This window comes from Aristolochia californica, unplaced genomic scaffold, assembly GCF_029961685.1.
Source record: "Aristolochia californica isolate CCGP_79_NKW_82.1479 unplaced genomic scaffold, dmAriCali1.0.hap1 SCAF_3, whole genome shotgun sequence".
Taxonomy (NCBI): Eukaryota; Viridiplantae; Streptophyta; class Magnoliopsida; order Piperales; family Aristolochiaceae; genus Aristolochia; species Aristolochia californica.
The window spans coordinates 8,735,717-8,754,379 of NW_027181992.1; the positions used below are offsets into that span (position 1 = coordinate 8,735,717).

At 38.8% G+C, this 18,663-nt stretch overlaps 1 protein-coding gene across 1 annotated transcript; it reads left to right on the plus strand.

Moving 5' to 3' along the window:
• Positions 1 to 4,624: 4,624 nt before the first annotated feature.
• On the plus strand, positions 4,625 to 18,644 carry LOC137958501 (protein CANDIDATE G-PROTEIN COUPLED RECEPTOR 2-like). The gene is made up of 6 exons (XM_068805556.1): positions 4,625 to 5,009; positions 6,312 to 6,506; positions 17,475 to 17,637; positions 17,789 to 17,891; positions 17,982 to 18,063; positions 18,405 to 18,644. The coding sequence occupies exons 1-6, from the start codon at positions 4,743 to 4,745 to the stop codon at positions 18,480 to 18,482; spliced, it is 888 nt and encodes a 295-aa protein (XP_068661657.1). The 5' UTR covers positions 4,625 to 4,742; the 3' UTR covers positions 18,483 to 18,644.
• The last annotated feature ends 19 nt before the right edge of the window (positions 18,645 to 18,663 follow it).

Sequence of the window (18,663 nt, forward strand, 5' to 3'; positions counted from 1 at the left end):
ACCTTATAGAAAAGGAGTAATGACGATCCTTTTGCATTGGCATTTCAAGTGAAATAAGTTTATTACATGGAGGGCCCTAAAAAAGGTGGCCAATGGTGCATAGTTCAGAACTTGGTTATGATAAACATGTTTGATATGTTAGAGAAACAATTAAGCACCTTTGATGAAATGTATGCGTAGTTGTCAAAAGATAATCTTCATGTTGTCTAAGTGGACGATTATATTGGGCACTTGACAAAGTCAGATGTTTCTCCAAAATGTACAAGTGTGCCAATTCAAATAGTATAAAATAAAAATAATGAAGATGGGGTAGAGGTAGAAGATGAGTACAAGGAAGAAGAAGAAGAAGAATATTACAATATGCAATTAAATGACAATGAATATGAATAGCTTTCTCTAGTTGATAATGTTAGTATATGTTAATTTTTTTTATTTCTAATTCATTGGTGTCATTATATTTTTACTAATAGCGTTACTGATACTATAAAAATATTATGTAGGTCATTTTATATTATGCATCTTTATGCGCCTATACTATTAGCCCCATGTTGGAAAATGGGCACAAGCCCACACGACCAAGGAAGACTCACAAATCTTAGTGTGTTGGAAGATGGACCCAAGCCTATAAGACCAAGGAAGGCCCATATAATGATGGTAGGATGGTAAATAAAGAGTTATCTCATAGAGATGACATTGATGTAATTAGGTTAAGTTCTAGGGGTACTATTATATATTATAATTTGATTAATCTATAAATTGAGTGTGGGGGGAGGGTTAGGACCTGTCTATAACCTCTGCTTCCTCCTGTTTTCTCCTAATCGGTGTCTTTTTCTTTTTCTTTATGAGCTAAATACATGGAGTCCTGAAAATCAACAGCCCACATCTTACATCATTTGAGGACGATCATTTGATAGATCCATTATCGAAGATGCATAATGGTGAGCTACTTGGGGTGGACTATCGTGTCTTAGAGACAAGTAATTAAAGTCAACTCGAGTTTTTTTTTTTTTTTTTGTCTTTGTTGAATTATGTTTTCTTTAAAGTTTATTTATTACTTTGTAAATAATTTATTTGTATATAGATGTCTCCACATACTCGCCATCCACAATTCTATCCACATCCTCAATCAGGCGAGGATGTGACCAATCGAAGGGCTTTGGAGTTGACATTCTTAAAGAGCTAGGTACAAAGACCCTTGTAGAGTTTATGGATTCATAGAGTAGGGCATTGGGAATTTATAGTTTCATCTTCACTCATTGGGTAGGCCATGTTGTTCAACCACTTGGAGGCGAAGGTAGACAAATTCAAGACCTATCGTAATGATAAATTATTGAGTGAGACCCCTATATCGAGATAAATATTACATATTACTCAAGCAGATTTCTTTCTGTTGCACTTGTCTATATTATTAAGTTTGATAATGTTTTTATTTTGTGTTATTCCTTTTTTAAGGAGAAGTTTGATGTCAATATCCAAAGTTTTGTGGTAGCATGAGCAGTCGTGTATTTGATATGGGGTGTTGCATTTTGCCAACATTGAATTAGCATGCACATCTTGTATAGGGAGCATGGTGGTTACCCTATACCTTAATCAACCCCTCATAGAGGGTTTCCCTTGAGGATTAGTAGTGGTTGTGCCATAATGTCTCTTAGAGGGATAGGTTTCAAGTAATTAGAATTGTAGAGGTTTTGTTCAAAAGCTCTAATTATTTTAATTCTAAATGGTACAAACATGTCGAGTACATGTCAAAAACGTTAGAAAACAAAAGGTTTGACATACTAATTGTAACATATTAACATTTGTAGGGTAACAATTGCTTTGATATCGATCAATTTAGGATTACTCATTAGTTGCAGTATGGGTGGAATGAAATATTCAAAGAACAATAAATAAGTATAATAACAACTTTAAGTTTCTTATAATTTATACATTTTATTTTAGATGAAAGTAATATTATAACTTTGTTATGCTATTTTTAATAGGCTGACATGCAAAGGATAGTGCGAAAAGCTCAAGAGGCTAGTGCGCCAGTCAATGAGCATTCCATAGTGCACACTATGGGGTTGGGTTTAGGTCAACCCCCGATACCCATGATAGCTCCATCATCTTCTTCTCACACGTCACATATCGAGGATGAAGTGCATCACACTTGTGCGACTTTGAGGGGGTGGTTAGACAACAAAACGGATTTTTGAAGTTCATGTTCATCTCCAACATGAAGATCATGTCAGTCATCTACATGATCCTCATCTTCGCACTTGGTGTTAGTGTTGACGACTTCATGTGCACTGGAAAACAGTTTCCAGTGTTAGTGCCCCAACATGAGAAAAACATAAAAAACAAGAGAATGCCTAAACCCTTACAATACACTTTATTACAACATAATCCTTAGACCCCAAATTAGTTAAAACAACCATTATTACTACACGGATAAGTATTTAATGTATAATTAAATATATTAATATATTTATTAATTGAATTAGATATTTTATTGTTCATTAATATGGTAATTACGTGAGCCAATGAAATACGCACATGATTAATTACAAGTAATAAATAAATAACGTTATAAATTATTTTTTAATAGCATAAAATATGTTTTAATATTAAAAACCACTAATTTAATACAATAATAAAAAATTAATATAATAAATAAATTAATATATTTATCAATAACATAATATATTTTATGTATTACTAATTAATAATATATTGTCACAAAATTTAAATCATTGGTTTAATAATTATAGCAATGGGATAATTAAACCAAAATAATTTATCAAATATTTATTTTAATAATATTTTAATTATGACTATTAATCACTATTTTAATATAGTAATTATAAAATCAATATATTAAATAAATAAAAATAATTATTTTATAAATAAAAATTATAAATTAGTGATTTTTATGACGATGTTTAATTTTTCCTAACTTAGGAAAAATTAAACCATTGTCTTGCGCGTCATCTTCCTCAGCGGCGAGCCAGTGGGCAACAGCGACGGCGGCAGGCCAGCGAGCAACGCCGACAGAGGCGACGCTCCGACGGTACACCAAGAGGGAGAAGAGAGGGAGGCCGAGAGAGAAGAGAAGTCGGGAAGCCGAGAGGCTCTGCAACAGATGCTCGACCTCTCGTGCTCTACGACGGAGGTTGAGAGGGAGAGGCCATAGAGGAAGGTCGAATGGGTGGGGAAGACCTCCCTCTCCTATCCCTCTCGACCTCCCGTACTCTGCGACGGAGGTCGAGAGGGAGACCGGAGAGAAGGAGACCAGAGTGAGATGCCGAAGCCGAGAGAGGAGGTGCGGGAACGAAATGAGAGGGGCACACTCATTTCATGTACATGAATGCCAAAATTGGGCAAAAAACACTTTTCGTCGTTTACGCTTTGGACATGATCTCTTGAGTCATGTTAGTCATGTACATGACTTGAAGTCTGACTCCCCACTAACAACCTAGGACATGAACTAAGTAATGCGACTAAAGTTCATGTCCTAGGTCAAGTTGACTGAGGGATGTATATCATGAGAGTCAGGAGTCTCATCGTGTAATTGAAGAGTGACCAATCTTTACAAGATGCATATGAGGACAAATATGAGAGTTATGCAGTCTTTGCTCCATGATGATATGCATCGATTTTTCTAGTAGATGTAGTGTGAGAGTTGGCATTCTTCAAATTTTCCCCCAGATCCTACCTGAGAGGGTGTATAGTTTTTTGTATAATTTATAAACTTTTTCATATTTTTGTAATTTTTTATATTCTTGCATAATATATTTGGTATATATACATTTTATAATTTAAGTTATTTTTATATTTATATTAAATAGGGAAATATAAAATATAAAATATATATTTTTAAATATAATAATATTAGAAAATTAAGAAAATCACTACTTGAAGATTTTAATAAAAAATCTTTTAAGTACCTTCTACCAGCTAAATATGAAATCTATTGGCATAAAAATTTAAATATTATTTTTAATAAGTACTATCGAATTTTGAATGTCACTAGTAGATACTTTAAATTACTCCCAATGAATTTGAGAATTTGTTGTTAAAGTTCAAAATCTCTACGATAGAATTCTTTGAATTTCAATAGCGAAGTCTGAAATTCTCTAGCAGAGATTTTGCACTATAACAATGAATTCTCAAATTCGCTAAACCTATAGTAACGAAAACACATAATCAAACTTTTTCAACGAATTATTTACTATAAGATGTTCCACCAATTAATTTTTTAATTCCGCCAATGAAAATTTTTTATGGTGGAAATCGGGTAATAGAAATTAAAGTAGAAAGAAAGAAACAAGGATTTACATTTAAACATAGTGGTTTATAAAAATAATTTAATAGTTAATGATTATTATTAAAAATGGCAGTGGTAATTTTTAGTATTGAATGGATAACATGGATAATTAACAATAATATAATAATAATATGAGGATAAATACATTTACACCTAAAGTTTGATAGTAATGGAAACAACCAAGTTAAGAGAATCCTAACCCGGTTCGGGCGAGCCGACGAGAAAGCCAGTGTCGGAAGGACATTTTAGTCTTTTCCTCGCCACCCCTAGATGACAGAAACTTTTGATCAATACACATCAAACGCTAGGGCTCGTGTTAAAGATGCACGAGATCTCAAAATTTCCACTGCAGATTCAAAGGTGACGGTTCTCAGCCTCAAGTTAGGGTTCTGGTGATGCATTCATCCGTGAAAGATCGAAGATTGAATGATCGAAAATGAGGGAACTCGTGGAAGTTGTGGAGGCTTCTCTTCCGATCCTTGCAGTACCGGACTCCAAACATTCTGGTTGGATTTTCGTTTGCCATGGAGTGTGGTATAACATAGCTCTGATCGTTCCTTCGGCGATTTTTCTTGTGTTTTTGGTTTATCAATCGAGAAAAAGCTACTGGAAGCTCTCTTATGGCCGGTCATATATTATGATTGCCTATTATGGACTCCTCTGGCTTGTTAGCGTTTTAAATTTCGCGTGGTGTATTCTGCAGGTAAGACTTCATTCTTCCATTTTAATGATTGGGTCTGCATCGTATGCCTATCGAACTTGAACCTTTTGTGCATTAGGTTCCTTTTCGTGGTTGAATAATGATGTGTTTTGAAAGGCTTTACTATCCTTACGTATCTCTATGGCGTTATTTTTCGTAATTGAATCAAAGTATGCTAAGCTGCATCTTTTCGAAACTACAAATTCGAAAACTGTGGCAGGGCGAGAGTACAATGCTTCTGGTGAAATGCAAGTATGTTAAGTTTTTAGAATCATATTTTCCCTTTATTTTGAATGAGGAGTTTGGTGGGAAGCCGTTGCTAGGATTAAACTTAAAACGAATTGGTTTGAGTTATTCCAGGAATTACAGTTTTTTGGATATTTTATGAATGAAGGTAAGGGCCTGATCTATCTGGGATAGCCCCTATTTTCTTTTTATGTAACTTATTGTTGCATTTGATTCCATCTGGATCTCCCATTTTGGTCTCAAAAGTCATTGATTACATTTGTTGTGGAATTGTTTACTTGAAGAACCCAGTTAATATGAAAAGGATTGGGGTCTTGTACTTGAGTTTTTTTTTTTTTTCACTCTGCCATTAAATTTTTCATGTATTTACTGGTTGTCTTTTTTGGAACTTTTTGGCTAGTATTACGTCTGCCAGATTTTTTCAATTCAGTTTCACATCTACATTTGCTATATGTTTGATATGATTTTGCTTAGCGCATAGCATCCTTGCTGGTAATAATTCCCTCATCTAAGGCTTGGTTTGCTTTCTACCTGTTTTTGTTTCTTCTTTTGCTTTCTAAGCCTCATATATTTTTCTCTTTCTACTTTCTAAAATTACCTAAAAACTGCTCTGTACTGTTTCATTGTACCGTTCTTGCATATATTCCCATAAAGTCCTATGGTTTTATTGAAGTTATTTAATACTTAAAATGAACACAGGCATGGCAATGTACACCTGGCAAGTTATTTACTGGTTGTCTTTTTTGGAACTTTTTGGCTAGTATTACGTCTGCCAGATTTTTTCAATTCAGTTTCACATCTACATTTGCTATATGTTTGATATGATTTTGCTTAGCGCATAGCATCCTTGCTGGTAATAATTCCCTCATCTAAGGCTTGGTTTGCTTTCTACCTGTTTTTGTTTCTTCTTTTGCTTTCTAAGCCTCATATATTTTTCTCTTTCTACTTTCTAAAATTACCTAAAAACTGCTCTGTCAGTTTCATTGTACCGTTCTTGCATATATTCCCATAAAGTCCTATGGTTTTATTGAAGTTATTTAATACTTAAAATGAACACAGGCATGGCAATGTACACCTGGAAAGGAGATGTCTTGGAATATTCTCTCACTGCTGACAACATCTGGAATGTTGTTTTTGGAGGTCAGCTTGGTGGCATTTTTAATTCAGGGTAATAACCACACAAGTGGGCTGGGGACTTTAACCCGTACATTTGTTATCTCGGGCATCATTGTTGGTGTAGATATATTTCTTAAGGTACTTATTCTTCCTTTTTCTTGTTTGCAGTATATTTCTTGTGAACACAAATTGCTTGCTGTATGAAAAACGCAGTACAGTGATTATACATAATTCTTCAAGCCTGTTCTCGATTCATGATTGGACCTTTGGCTCAGGCCACAAGGGAGGAGGGGCTTCTAGTTTGAAGTTCTGGGTGGTGGGGACACTAGTAGGCCCATTGGGCCCCAGCAGACCCACCAATTATGGTTGAAATTATTTTTATTTTATCTTTCCTGATTTTCCTGGATTTGATCAAATAGTGATCTTATCTATTTTGAATTTGAATTTTAGTTATTTATAGGCTGTCATAGGATGTTGAATTCAGTTTTGATGATGAGTTAATAAAATTTTCCTATTTCTGGCCTCTCCCTCTCTCCCTTCCCTTCTTCTTTTTTCTCTATTTTTTTTCTTCTAAATTATTCTTCTCAATTCTCCTATTTCTCAATCCAAATTCCTTGTGCTTCAGGGCCCCATAGTAGCAGCAAAGAATGTGCTAAACTATAAGCGGGAGTAGAAACCACAGCGGTTAAGAAATTGCAACCTTCCAAATAGGAACTAGCCAATCCATGGGGATACCATGAAGTTACAAAGGTTGTACCTGTGAACCAACCCCCTAAAGCAAAATAAGCATAGTTATTTATAGGCTGTAATACGATGTTGAATTCAGTTTTGATGATACAAAGGTTGTACCTGTGAACCAACCCCCTAAAGCGAAATAAGCATAGTTATTTATAGGTTGTAATACGATGTTGAATTCAATTTTGATGATGAGTTAATAAAATCTTCCTATTTCTGGCCTCTCCCTCTCTCCCTTCCCTTTCTTCTTTCTCTTTCCCTTCATCTTTTTTCTCTATTTTTCTTCTTCTAAATTATTCTTCTCAATTCTCCTATTTCTCAATCCAAATTTTCCTTTCTTCCTCTCTTTTGTCTTCTTCTATCTTTCTAATTGAAACAATTAGTTGACATCCCATACAACAATTACAATTTGCACCTTGTCCTGCGTCAATTTGGTATCAGAGCGAAGATCCATTGTTGAGCAATTGTCCAAGCGTCCCCACCCTCTTCAGAGCGAAAACAATAGTCTTTGTTAGTTCATCCCCCCCCCCCCCCCCCCCCCCCCCCCCCCCCCGCCCAGTTCCCATCAACGAACAATTTTCTGCCTCAGTGACCCAAATCACATCACTATAAATCACCTCTTTCAATATTTCAAATTGAATCGTTTCGGTTCAGATTTTGTTAAGACTTTAGGTACGTACAACCGCCAATTCCATTTTCCATTCTCTTTGAGCTATTTTTATTTTGGGTCGACTTTTTTGAACGGCTTGTGCTGAATCCCATCACCGGCACTTCACCTCTTTGCACCAGCTTGAGTACGATTAGATCCAGACCCACAAACGCCGTATGCACCATAGAGCTCCAATCTTAGTTCTCCTCAGCCTCAAACCAACACTAGACGATCGCAAAGAAGAAGAGAAACACAAATGGCATCTCTTCCATTGCCGATCTCCCATCGACATTGAGATTGTTGTCATTGTCATCGCCATCGCCAACCAGAGCCTTTGCAGCCACCGTCAAATCTTCGCTCAGATCTCCCCGCCAAGGCTGCCGAACCTTCCCGACCTTGCCAATATTGCCTGTCGTAAGCTCCGCCGATCATCCCCATCGGTTCTCATCGGTGCCGTGCCATACCGGACTTCTCCCACTCCCACCCTATGTTATATCTACCACATGGTCAAATGGATGACCTAAGGGGGGAAACAATCCCCCCGCGCGATGCTCTTAGTTCATGCATGTGCAAGAAAAAAATAAAAAAAAATTCAAATATCTGCAAAACAAGGGAAAACAAAAATGCAATAACAAAAGTGCATATATATACACACACACACACCTTCATATCGAAATTTTTAGAGAGAAATTGTTTCACCTCATGCTGAAAACCCCTATATCATTGGTTGCTAGCAAAATGTCATCCACATATAAAACAAGAAAACAAATTTTACTCTCATTGACCTTCTGGTATATACATTGATCCATAATGTTTTCTACAAAATCGAATGAAGAAATTACATTATGGAATTTCAAATACCATTGGCAGGATGCTTGTTTTAATTCATATATGGATTTCTTGAGCTTGCAAACCAATTGCTCACCATCATTAGAGGGGAATTCTTCAGGTTATTTCATGTAAACTTCCTCCTCTAGATCTCCATTGAGAAATGCCGTTTTCACATCCATTTGTTGCAACTCTAAATCAAAATGGGCTAGTAACCAATGATAGGGGTTTTCTCAGTGGAGATCTAGAGGAGGAAGTTTACATGAAACAACCTGAAGGATTCCCCTCTAGTGATGGTGAGCAATTGGTTTAGAAGCTCAAGAAATCCATATATGGATTAAAACAAGTATCCTGCCAAAGGTATTTGAAATTCCATAATGTAATTTCTTCATTCGGTTTTGTAGAAAACACTATGGATCAATGTATATACCAGAAGGTTAGTGAGAGTAAAGTCTGTTTTCTTGTTTTATATGTGGATGACATTTTGCTAGCAACTAATGATAGGGGTTTTCTATATGAGGTGAAATAATTGCTCTTTAAAAATTTCAATATGAAGGATATGGGTGAGGCATCTTATGTCATTGGCATTAAATTTCATAGAGACAGATTTCGAGATATCTTAGGTCTGTCTCAGGAAACTTGTATTAATAAAGTTTTAGAGAGATTTCGGATGAAGGATTGTTCACTAAGTGTATCACCCATTGTGAAGGGTGATAGGTTCAATTTGAACCAAAAGAATGACCTTGAAAGGGAACAAATGAAGGACATTCTATATGCTTTTTCTATCGGAAGCCTAATGTATGTTCAAGTTTGCACAAGACCTGACATTGCATTTGCTGTAGGAATGTTGGGACGATATTAGAGTGATCCAGGGTTAGACCACTGGAGAGCTGCAAAGAAAATAATGAGGTACCTTCAAGGAACCAAAAACTACATGCTGAAGTATAGACGGACGGACAATCTAGAAGTAATTGGCTACTCAGATTTTGACTTTGCTGGCTGTATTGATTCACGCAAATCAACATCAGCATACATTTTTTAATGGCCAGTGGAGCTATATAATGGAGGAGTGCCAAACAGACTTTGATTGCCACGTCCACTATGGAAGCCGAGTTAGTTTCCTGTTTTGAAGCTGCTTCACGTGGTGTATGGCTTAAGAGTTTCATTTTTGGGCTTAGAATTATGGATTCTATCTCTAGGCCATTGAGAATGTATTGCGACAATTCAGTTGCTGTTTTTATGGCCAAGAACAACAATAGTGGAAGTCAAAGTAAACACATCGACATAAAGTATTTGGCCATAAGAGAACATGTTAAAGAAAAGAAAGTGGTCATTGAGCATGTAAGTATTGAATTAATGATAGCTGATCCTTTGACTAAGGGCATGCCACCGTTAAAATTCAAGGATCATGTCATGAATATGGGACTTGGTTCCATTATGTAATTTTTCATTGTATGAACAATGTTATTTTAATGAAATTCTTAATTATTGTGATGTTTTTTCTCATATTTATGTACACCTTACTTTTGAGAAAATTCATCTGTGTTGGACCAAGAATAAACATAGGTTTTATTCATTAAGAAATTGTTGCTACATAAATTATAAGAAATAAATACATTGTAATACATGAAAGGTAATACTTGTCATTAGAGGACTTATTGCCATCCGGAAGACTGAAAATGGATGTTGCAAGGGCGTTCGTCGCCCCAAACTCGCGTTGGCCGGCAACATTATTCATGGAGCTAATTTCCGGCGGGGATTTCGTATGGATTGAGGTGGTTTTCGGCGCCATGGAGACTCTGAGGTCACCGGAGCTTCGTCGGACTCAAAAGGGACGATCGGAATCCATCTCTCCCTCTAACCGAGTCAACTCGGTTTATAACTCGTCGGACTTAAGCGAATCAACTTCTCTGCCGAGTTCTGGATCTGACTCGGGTTCAAATTCAAACTCTTGGGGAAGTACTTCGAGACAAGACCCCGTCAGTACCCTGAATAATTTCAGGTCCTGGCGTACCACACTGCCAAAAAAAATTCAGAGTCCCGAGGACTCCAATTTATCTAAGTCAAGTCACGAAGCTGGGTCTGGGCGTAAATATGTAGCAAATGTGGGTCAGAGTCCCGAAAACAGGAGTACTCCAAACTTTAAAATAAGCGATACGTTGCCCGAGAGAGGTCTCCCCGAGGGCTTTGGCACGAGCACCCAGCTGCCGAAGTCAACTCCAAATTTCGACCCAACACCGGCTCAGCTTCAAGAAGCCGTTCCAAAAGCTAATGAGAATGGGGTCCAATCGGAAAATTTTCGGCAGTTGTCTGGCTCAAAGCTTCGAGGAGACAATGTCCGGCGTAGGTCTGGCTCAAAGCTCCGAGAAGAAAATCACCGAGCTGCTCCAACGCTACATCCAGGTATGATTCCCGAAAACCTAAGGACTATTTCGATTTCAAATGGGTATTCTACAAGCGATGCTGTCAGTCCAAATACAGCCTCGGCTTCAAACGACTCCTCGATCAGCGGCGTAGGCAGAAAGTACTCAGAAACAGATACAGAAGACGGGTGCTCTTCAAACTTTTCATCAGAAAATCCAGGAAAATCTCCGGAAACCCCCTCTTCTACTTTCCCAAATCCCCAAAACTCTACCTCTTACCAACATGCTTCTACCCCTTCAAACCCAGAAATAACGCAACCTCTTCTGTCCTCCTATTCGGCTACCTCCTTAGCTAAAGTTCCAAACTCCCAAATCAATCACTCTCCAACTGGCGCAACCTCCCCTCCTCATAAACGTCCGCCTGATCTCGAGCTTGCAGTCATAAATTTTCAAACTAGCCCATCTTGTCACTTTATCACCCCAGAACCTCAAACAGAACTGTGCCAAAAGGCACCTCCCAATCAAGGCCCATCTATGAGCACTGATAAAATTTCTGGCACCCCGGATTCCCACTGTTCGAGAATTTTTGAATCTTCTAATTTGCCCCCTCTACCTCCGATGGTACCACAAAATTCTCACCATGAGCCTATTCCAACTAATGCACCACAAATTAATGCCCAAAATCAGGACAATCCAGAAAACTCCCAAACCCCCCTCTCTCCTGGTAGACCTGGCAGGGTGGTTAAGGCACTACAAGTAGAAAGGCACAAATATGATGAAGAAACATGGCAACATATGATGGATTTGGCCCGTCTTATGGGAGCAATTTTCAGAGGCCCTTTGCCTGGAGACAGGAATGCAGCTGGAGTCATCAAGTACGGTACTAAATGATCATCCTCTCCTGGAACGTTCGAGGAATTGGGGCTTTTTCGGAAGAGGGGAATGATTTCAAATTTCTTATCTCAATTCAAGCCATCCATTGTGATTCTCCAAGAAACAAAGTGTCAAGAGATGTCTGAAGCTATTGTCAACGAGCTTTGGTCTAACTCTTCAATTAAGTGGGTGGCTGTTAATGCTGAGGGTCTCTCGGGTGGTATTTTAGTCGCTTGGGACTCGACGCTTTTGGATTCCTTGCAAGTGGCTGAAGGTCGCTTCTCCGTGGGTCTGCAGTTTAGAGACCTCTCCTCGGGCAAAATTTGGTGTATTGGGGGAGTATATGGTCCGACCAGATACCGTGAGCGTGGATTTTTTTGGGAAGAGCTCAGCAATCTCTTTCAATCCTGGAGTTTCCCATGGCTCTTCGCCGGTGATTTCAACGCAATCCGCTATTGCAGTGAGAAGAAACCGCCGACAAATTGCATCTCGGCTTCTATGCACGGTTTCTCTGATTTTATTGGCGGATGCGGTCTGGATGAGGTCCCCCTCTCGGGAAAGAATTATACTTGGTCGAATAACCAACATCAGCCGATTTTATCAAAATTGGATCGATTTTTGGCTTGCACTGAATGGCTGCAACTGTTTGGGAATGTCTCTGGTCGGGTCCTAAACAAGGTGGGATCAGATCACTGGCCAATCATGTTGACCACCTCTTTCGAGAAATGGGGCCCTTCTCCTTTCCGGTTCGAGAATTCATGGTTATCTGTCAAAAATTTTGAAGCCCGTGTAGACGAATGGTGGGCTGAGGGTCCATCTTTGGGCAGGCGAGAGTGGGCTTTTCCCCTAAAGCTTCGGTTCCTTAAACAGAAAATTAAGGAGTGGGCCACAGTGTATCGCACTTCTTTAGTTGCTGAGCAGTCTTCCATTATCTCCCAAATTGCGGACCTTGATTTGGCAGAGGAGCAAAGGTATTTATATCCAGCGGAGTTCTCTACCCGTATTTCTCTAAACTCAAATCTAAATTTAATCCTCCATCAAGAGAAGATCCGTTGGAAACAACGTGCCAGATTTAAATGGCTCAAGGAGGGAGACGCCAACACAAAATTTTTTCACACAGTGGCTTCGGCTAAGCGAAGGACCAACCGTATTACCTCATTATGTATCAATAATGAGGTAACATCGTGTAGGACTTCGATTACTAATGTGTTGCTCAAGTTTTTCACAGATTTATATACGGAGGAATGCCATTACAGACCAAAAATTCAAAATATTCATTTCTGTAGCCTCTCTCCAGCAGCTGCTTCATTTCTAGAGTTGCCATTTTCTCCGGGAGAAGTCGAACGCTCTGTATTAGGCATGGATAGTGATAGGGCGCCAGGCCCTGATGGCTTCAATGGGGATTTCCTTAAAAATTTTTGGCCGCGTCTCAAGGGGGATATCATAGCCATGGTTAATGGTTTTTTCAACAACGGGATCACGTTCCATAGTATCGGTGCGTCCTTTATCACTTTGGTTCCGAAGAAAATCAGTGTGGAGAAACCAGAGGATTTCAGGCCCATCAGCCTCGTTTCTAGTGCATACAAGATCATAGCTAGAATTTTGGCTCATCGTCTCAAAACTCTCCTCCCTACAGTAATTCACAAAGGGCAAGGCGCTTTCTTGAAAGGTAGAGAGATCCTGGATTCTACTATGGCTGCCCATGAACTAATTGATCATTTTCAGCGTAATAAGGACCCAAGAATTGCCCTAAAGTTGGACCTTGAAAAGGCTTTTGACAGGGTCAATTGGATTCTATTGGATGAGATCATGGAAAAGATGGGTTTTGGCAACAAATGGAGATTCTGGATCAGAAGTTGTGTGGGTTCAGCATCATACTCCCTCCTCCTCAACGGCTCAGTATGTGGTTATTTTAAAGGAAGCAGAGGAATTAGACAGGGAGACCCTCTCTCCCCGCTTCTATTCAATATGATTGGGGAATTTCTATCAGCAATGTTCTACTCGGCAGGAAATCTTGGTTGGCTCCCCCCTACTAGTTCCAGTCCAGCTTTTAATATTCCCCTACTTCAGTATGCAGATGATACCATCATTTTTGGAGTCGGAGACATTGATTGTGCAATAAAGATTAAAGCTGTGTTGGGGCTTTTTGAGTTAGACTCTGGTCAGAAAGTAAACTGGGGAAAGACCTCCCTAATGGGCTTTAATGTTAATCCTGAGGTTCTCACTGAGATGGCAAGTATATTTGGTTGCACATTATGTCAATTACCCGTAACATATCTTGGTCTACCTCTCTTCAATGGGCGTATATGCAGGAGGCTATGAAATCCGGTGGTAGAAAAAATGGAATCCCGATTATCATCATGGAAGGGGCGTCTTCTTAGTAAAGCAGGGAGACTCGTTCTCCTAAAGTCATGCATAGCAGGTATCCCAAATTATGCTTTGTCTTTCTTGCCTTGCCCTATTGCTATTTGCAAGATCATGGATAAGTTGAAAAGAAGATTCTTATGGAGGGGATCGAGTGACGCTTTTAAGTACCACCTGGTTAGTTGGGATGATGTTTGCAAGCCAAAGAATATGGGGGGGCTGGGAATCCGAAAATCTAGAGACATGAATCAAGCTTTATTGTTAAAATGGCTATGGAAGTTTAACACTCACTCTTCAAATCTTTGGAAGGAAATGGTTCTCACAAAGCTAGGTAGTGAACCTCATTGGTGGATGTCTGGGGGGAATCGTAGAACCCTATCTCCTATATGGAGAGCACTTTATCTTCTGCTCCCAAAATTTCAATCTGCAAGTAGATTCTATGCTGGAAATGGTAGATCGCTCAAGTTTTGGGACGACCTGTGGATAGGGCCGGAACCTCTGCAGACTGCTTTCAGAAGTCTTTTCCTTCTCACCACCCGCAGAGAAATATCAGTAGCTGAAGCTTTTGAAGGGGGAGGGATGAGCCTCCATCCTAGAAGGGGCCTCTCGGATAGTGAGGCATTGGAAGCTAGCCGATTATTGGATTTAGTCGCTTCGTTCAAAATTCGTCCTCGGGAGGCTGACAAGCTCATTTGGTGGCCGGACAAAAAGGGGTCTTTCACGGTCTCATCGGCATACGGATTTTTAAACGGAAGTAATTCGGCATGGAGGGAGAAGGGGATCAATTTCGTATGGCGTTTATGTGCCCCTCCAAAGGTAAAATTCTTCATGTGGAGTGCCTGTCAAGGTAAAATCCTCTCGGCTGATGTATTGAGAAGAAGAGGCCATCCCTCGGTTGATCCCTTATGTCCATTTTGTAACTCTGAGAACGAAACTATCCGACACATTCTCCTACACTGCATTTTCTCTTGGAATGTGTGGATAAGCATCCTTGGAAAGTTTGGGCTTCAATTCTCCATGGCGGAGGACCTCCTCACTTTTAGTAATTCACTCTTGGGTACCTCTATGCCGCGTCTTGGAAAGATGATGCTCTCTGCCTGCTCCAGTTTCATCCCGTGGGGGCTTTGGAACGAGCGGAATAAAAGAAGATTTGATGCTAAAAGTGAATCGGTAGACCGGGTTGCGGATAGAGTGGTGGGTCACATATCTACTTGGCTTTTAACAAAAAAAGCATTTTCTCACTATCGGGTCCCTCCATTCGTGAAAATTGGGGAAACTTGGCTTTGATACACATTGGTAAAAAGCCTCCGGTCATGCAAGAATGGACTCTTCCAGCCCCTGGTTATCTCAAGCTAAATTTTGATGGTTCATCTCTGGGCAACCCTGGTATTTCCGGTTATGGTGGAGTAATTTCAGATCATTCCGGTAATCAGCTCTTCACATATGCGGGCCCCCTTGGAATTTCTGATTCTACGAATGCAGAGTTACAGGCTCTCCTCTCCGGTCTTCGTGTTTTCAAAGAAAGATGTAGTGGACCCCTCCAAGTTGAAGGGGATTCTAAAGTGGTGATTGGATGGTGTGCGAGAGTATCTTCTCCTCCGTGGAGACACTGGGATACATTCAATAAAATATTAGACATTACCTCGATTGTTTCTTGTTGTTGGACCCACATTCCGAGGTCCGCAAATTCAGCGGCAGATGTACTTGCTAGGGAGGGAGCTACCCTACAATCTCTGGTTGTAAGGGAAATGCCCCCTCAAACTTTGTAACTTTCTTCTGTTTATTAATACATCCTTTTCAAAAAAAAAAAAAAAAAAAAAATTGCCATGATTCATGTATTTATTACTTAAATGCAGATTATCGATGGGTTTAAAATTATATTAGAAGTGTGGAACAAGTAGGAGAATGTTAATCGTTTCTCATTGAGACACAATGCTTCCCTTCATTTTAGGAAGTTTTTGAATGGTCCTCAGCTTCTAATCAACGTTGATGAAGCAGTTACAACTCCTTCGGTAGTCTGGTAGTGGATGACTAAACACGAAGCCACGAAAAGCTTTGATGGGAGCTTGATTAAATAAAAACTACGGTTTGGTCCCCAGTCTCGGCTATTCAATCCCCTTCAGTTTTACACCATTGAATTAGAGTGATTAGAGTTTGGAAGTGCCAAACAAAACAAGAAAGCCTTCATTTTTTCATTCTACTAGGAATCTGATCGTTATGGCAGGAGATATGATTTCTGGGCTTCCGTTTACATTTTAAATGATAGAAGCTCCCATCAGTTTTAAACGATGAAATACCAAGCTCCAGTTAGAGCGATACTCTATCTCTATCTCTAAGATACTACACATTTTTTTTCTCTTATAGCTATAGAAGATATTTTTCTCCTCAGATGATGACATTGGTGTAAGACAAATTTTTAGTGTTGAGCCATCTCAAATATGGTAGATCCTCATATTTTGGTGTATTAGCAACATTTCTCCGGGCTTTAGAGTGATTGAGATTTATCTGCAGGCTTTACCTATTTCTATTTCTCAGTTCCTTTTTTCTATCTTTTGTTCTAATTTTTTGACTGTGGCAGTAGCAAATTATCACCTTTTTAACACAATTATAGCCATCTGCTATAGTAGCTAGCTGCTACAGAATTCAGCTCAACCAACTTTGTCCTTGAATTCTTTACCCAGCCTGGAACACTTGGGTTCATTCCCATATTTATTGAAATTGGTTCTGTATTAAAAAATGAGTCCAGCATGGAACTGCCTTCAAATTTAGTTTGTGTGATAGGCTCAAATTAGAACATTGGGTTCCTTTGGCTGCTTTTCTGCTATGATTTGATGTAAGAGTGAGGGGTTTAGCCGACGTTCAATTCCATGCTATCCTCAACCGTCTTTTGTAATGTTTATGGTCATACTTAATGACTTCTTCCAGCCTTTCTGCATGAAATTTGGGAATTACTTTTTGTTATACATGCCTGCTTTCTCAAGCACTCTGGCTTTTGTTTTTTACCTGTTTGTATATTGTATATATAAAAAATTCATGTGACAACTAAGGAATGTATAAATAGTGGTGATGATGTGCCTTCTTTTTTCTGGAAATAGATTTTTTATCCTCACCTGTGCACTTTGACATGATGGAGCAACACATGTTGAGAGAAAGTGGATAATAAAATGTTTCAAGAGACAGATATATTCCCTGATATGTTGAGAAACTTTGAGATGGGTTTTAATATTAGTATTTTTTTATTGCTCATCACTCACAATTTATCTTCTGATATTATTTACTGGACTTCATGAGCAGACAATCTATGTATTTGGTTTTGGGGTAAATTTGTTCATAGATAGCAATTACAAGACAAGTCCAATGAAGTGGGGCTTGTGGATTGTCCACAAGCTATTACTTACTGCACCCTATGGTATCCTTTTGTTGATGCACCATTCTAAATGGCGAGAGAAGTTGCCGGGTAATTGATCTCTCATTTTGCTTCTGGTTTTGGCTGTCCTCTCTATATATCTATTTTCTTTCTAGCCACACGTAACTTTGACATACATATAATTTTGTTGATATTGTACATTGGGCTGACCTCATATCACCGTGATGCTTCATTTGTGCAGCAAGGCCTGCATTTTACAGCTACGTCTCCGTGATGTTCATATTGAATGCAGTTGCCTTATTTGCATGTTTGCTCATGCAAAATGGGGCTGGTTTTGGGTTCTGGTACTGAAATTCCTATTACATATAGTAGCACCAACTTCCTGGGAACTTTTTAAAGCTGGTGTATCTCACTTTTTTTTTCTTTTTCTTCAGGGTGTATAATGTAACTGTGATATGTTATCATGCCTTTTATCTGCCTTTCACATACATAACGTTCTTGGCGGATTTTTTCCAGGTCTGCATCTCTATCTTGGTAGCCGCTCTTGTTTAATTTTTGTCTATGTACTCCAACTGGTATGGTAGCTAGGAACTTAGGCTTCTATGTATCTGAAAAAGGTTAGGGAATAAGTATGAACTAAGACAGGTTACTGGACTGGTGGTATTCTCATTTTTATTGAATTGCGTTTCTTTCCTTTCAAACTTAATAGACAGACTTTAAGTCGAGATCATGTTGACATCATTATTGCTTCGTTGCATTCACATGTTCTTGATTTTTCATTCAGGCTCAAATACGAGGGTATAGGGAACGGTAAGTATTGGAATACAGCTAACAGTTGTTTTTGCATGGTTGTATAGGAGGAAGATTTTCAATTAGAGAATGTATACTATTCTGAGATGAAAGATGCTGGTTTCTTTGATGCTGATTGGAATTAGCTGTTACTACAAGACGTGCTTATTTGTATAGCCATCGGGATTCTGACACCACTTGTAAATAAATGCAAATAGTTTGCCTTCTTAGAATGAAGGCATCCCCAAAGTTGCTTCTTGTCATTTGTAAATTGTTTAAAAAGTTTGAAAATGATTCGTTGTTGCATGCATTATCAAATTATTAGGC

Coding starts and splice junctions, on each gene's coding strand:
- LOC137958501 (XM_068805556.1), top strand. CDS start 4,743: ATGAGGGAACTCGTGGAAGTTGTGGAGGCTTCTCTTCCGATCCTTGCA. Junction 5,010..6,311: donor TCGCGTGGTGTATTCTGCAG/GTAAGACTTCAT, acceptor AAATGAACACAG/GCATGGCAATGTACACCTGG. Junction 6,507..17,474: donor GTGTAGATATATTTCTTAAG/GTACTTATTCTT, acceptor CTTCATGAGCAG/ACAATCTATGTATTTGGTTT.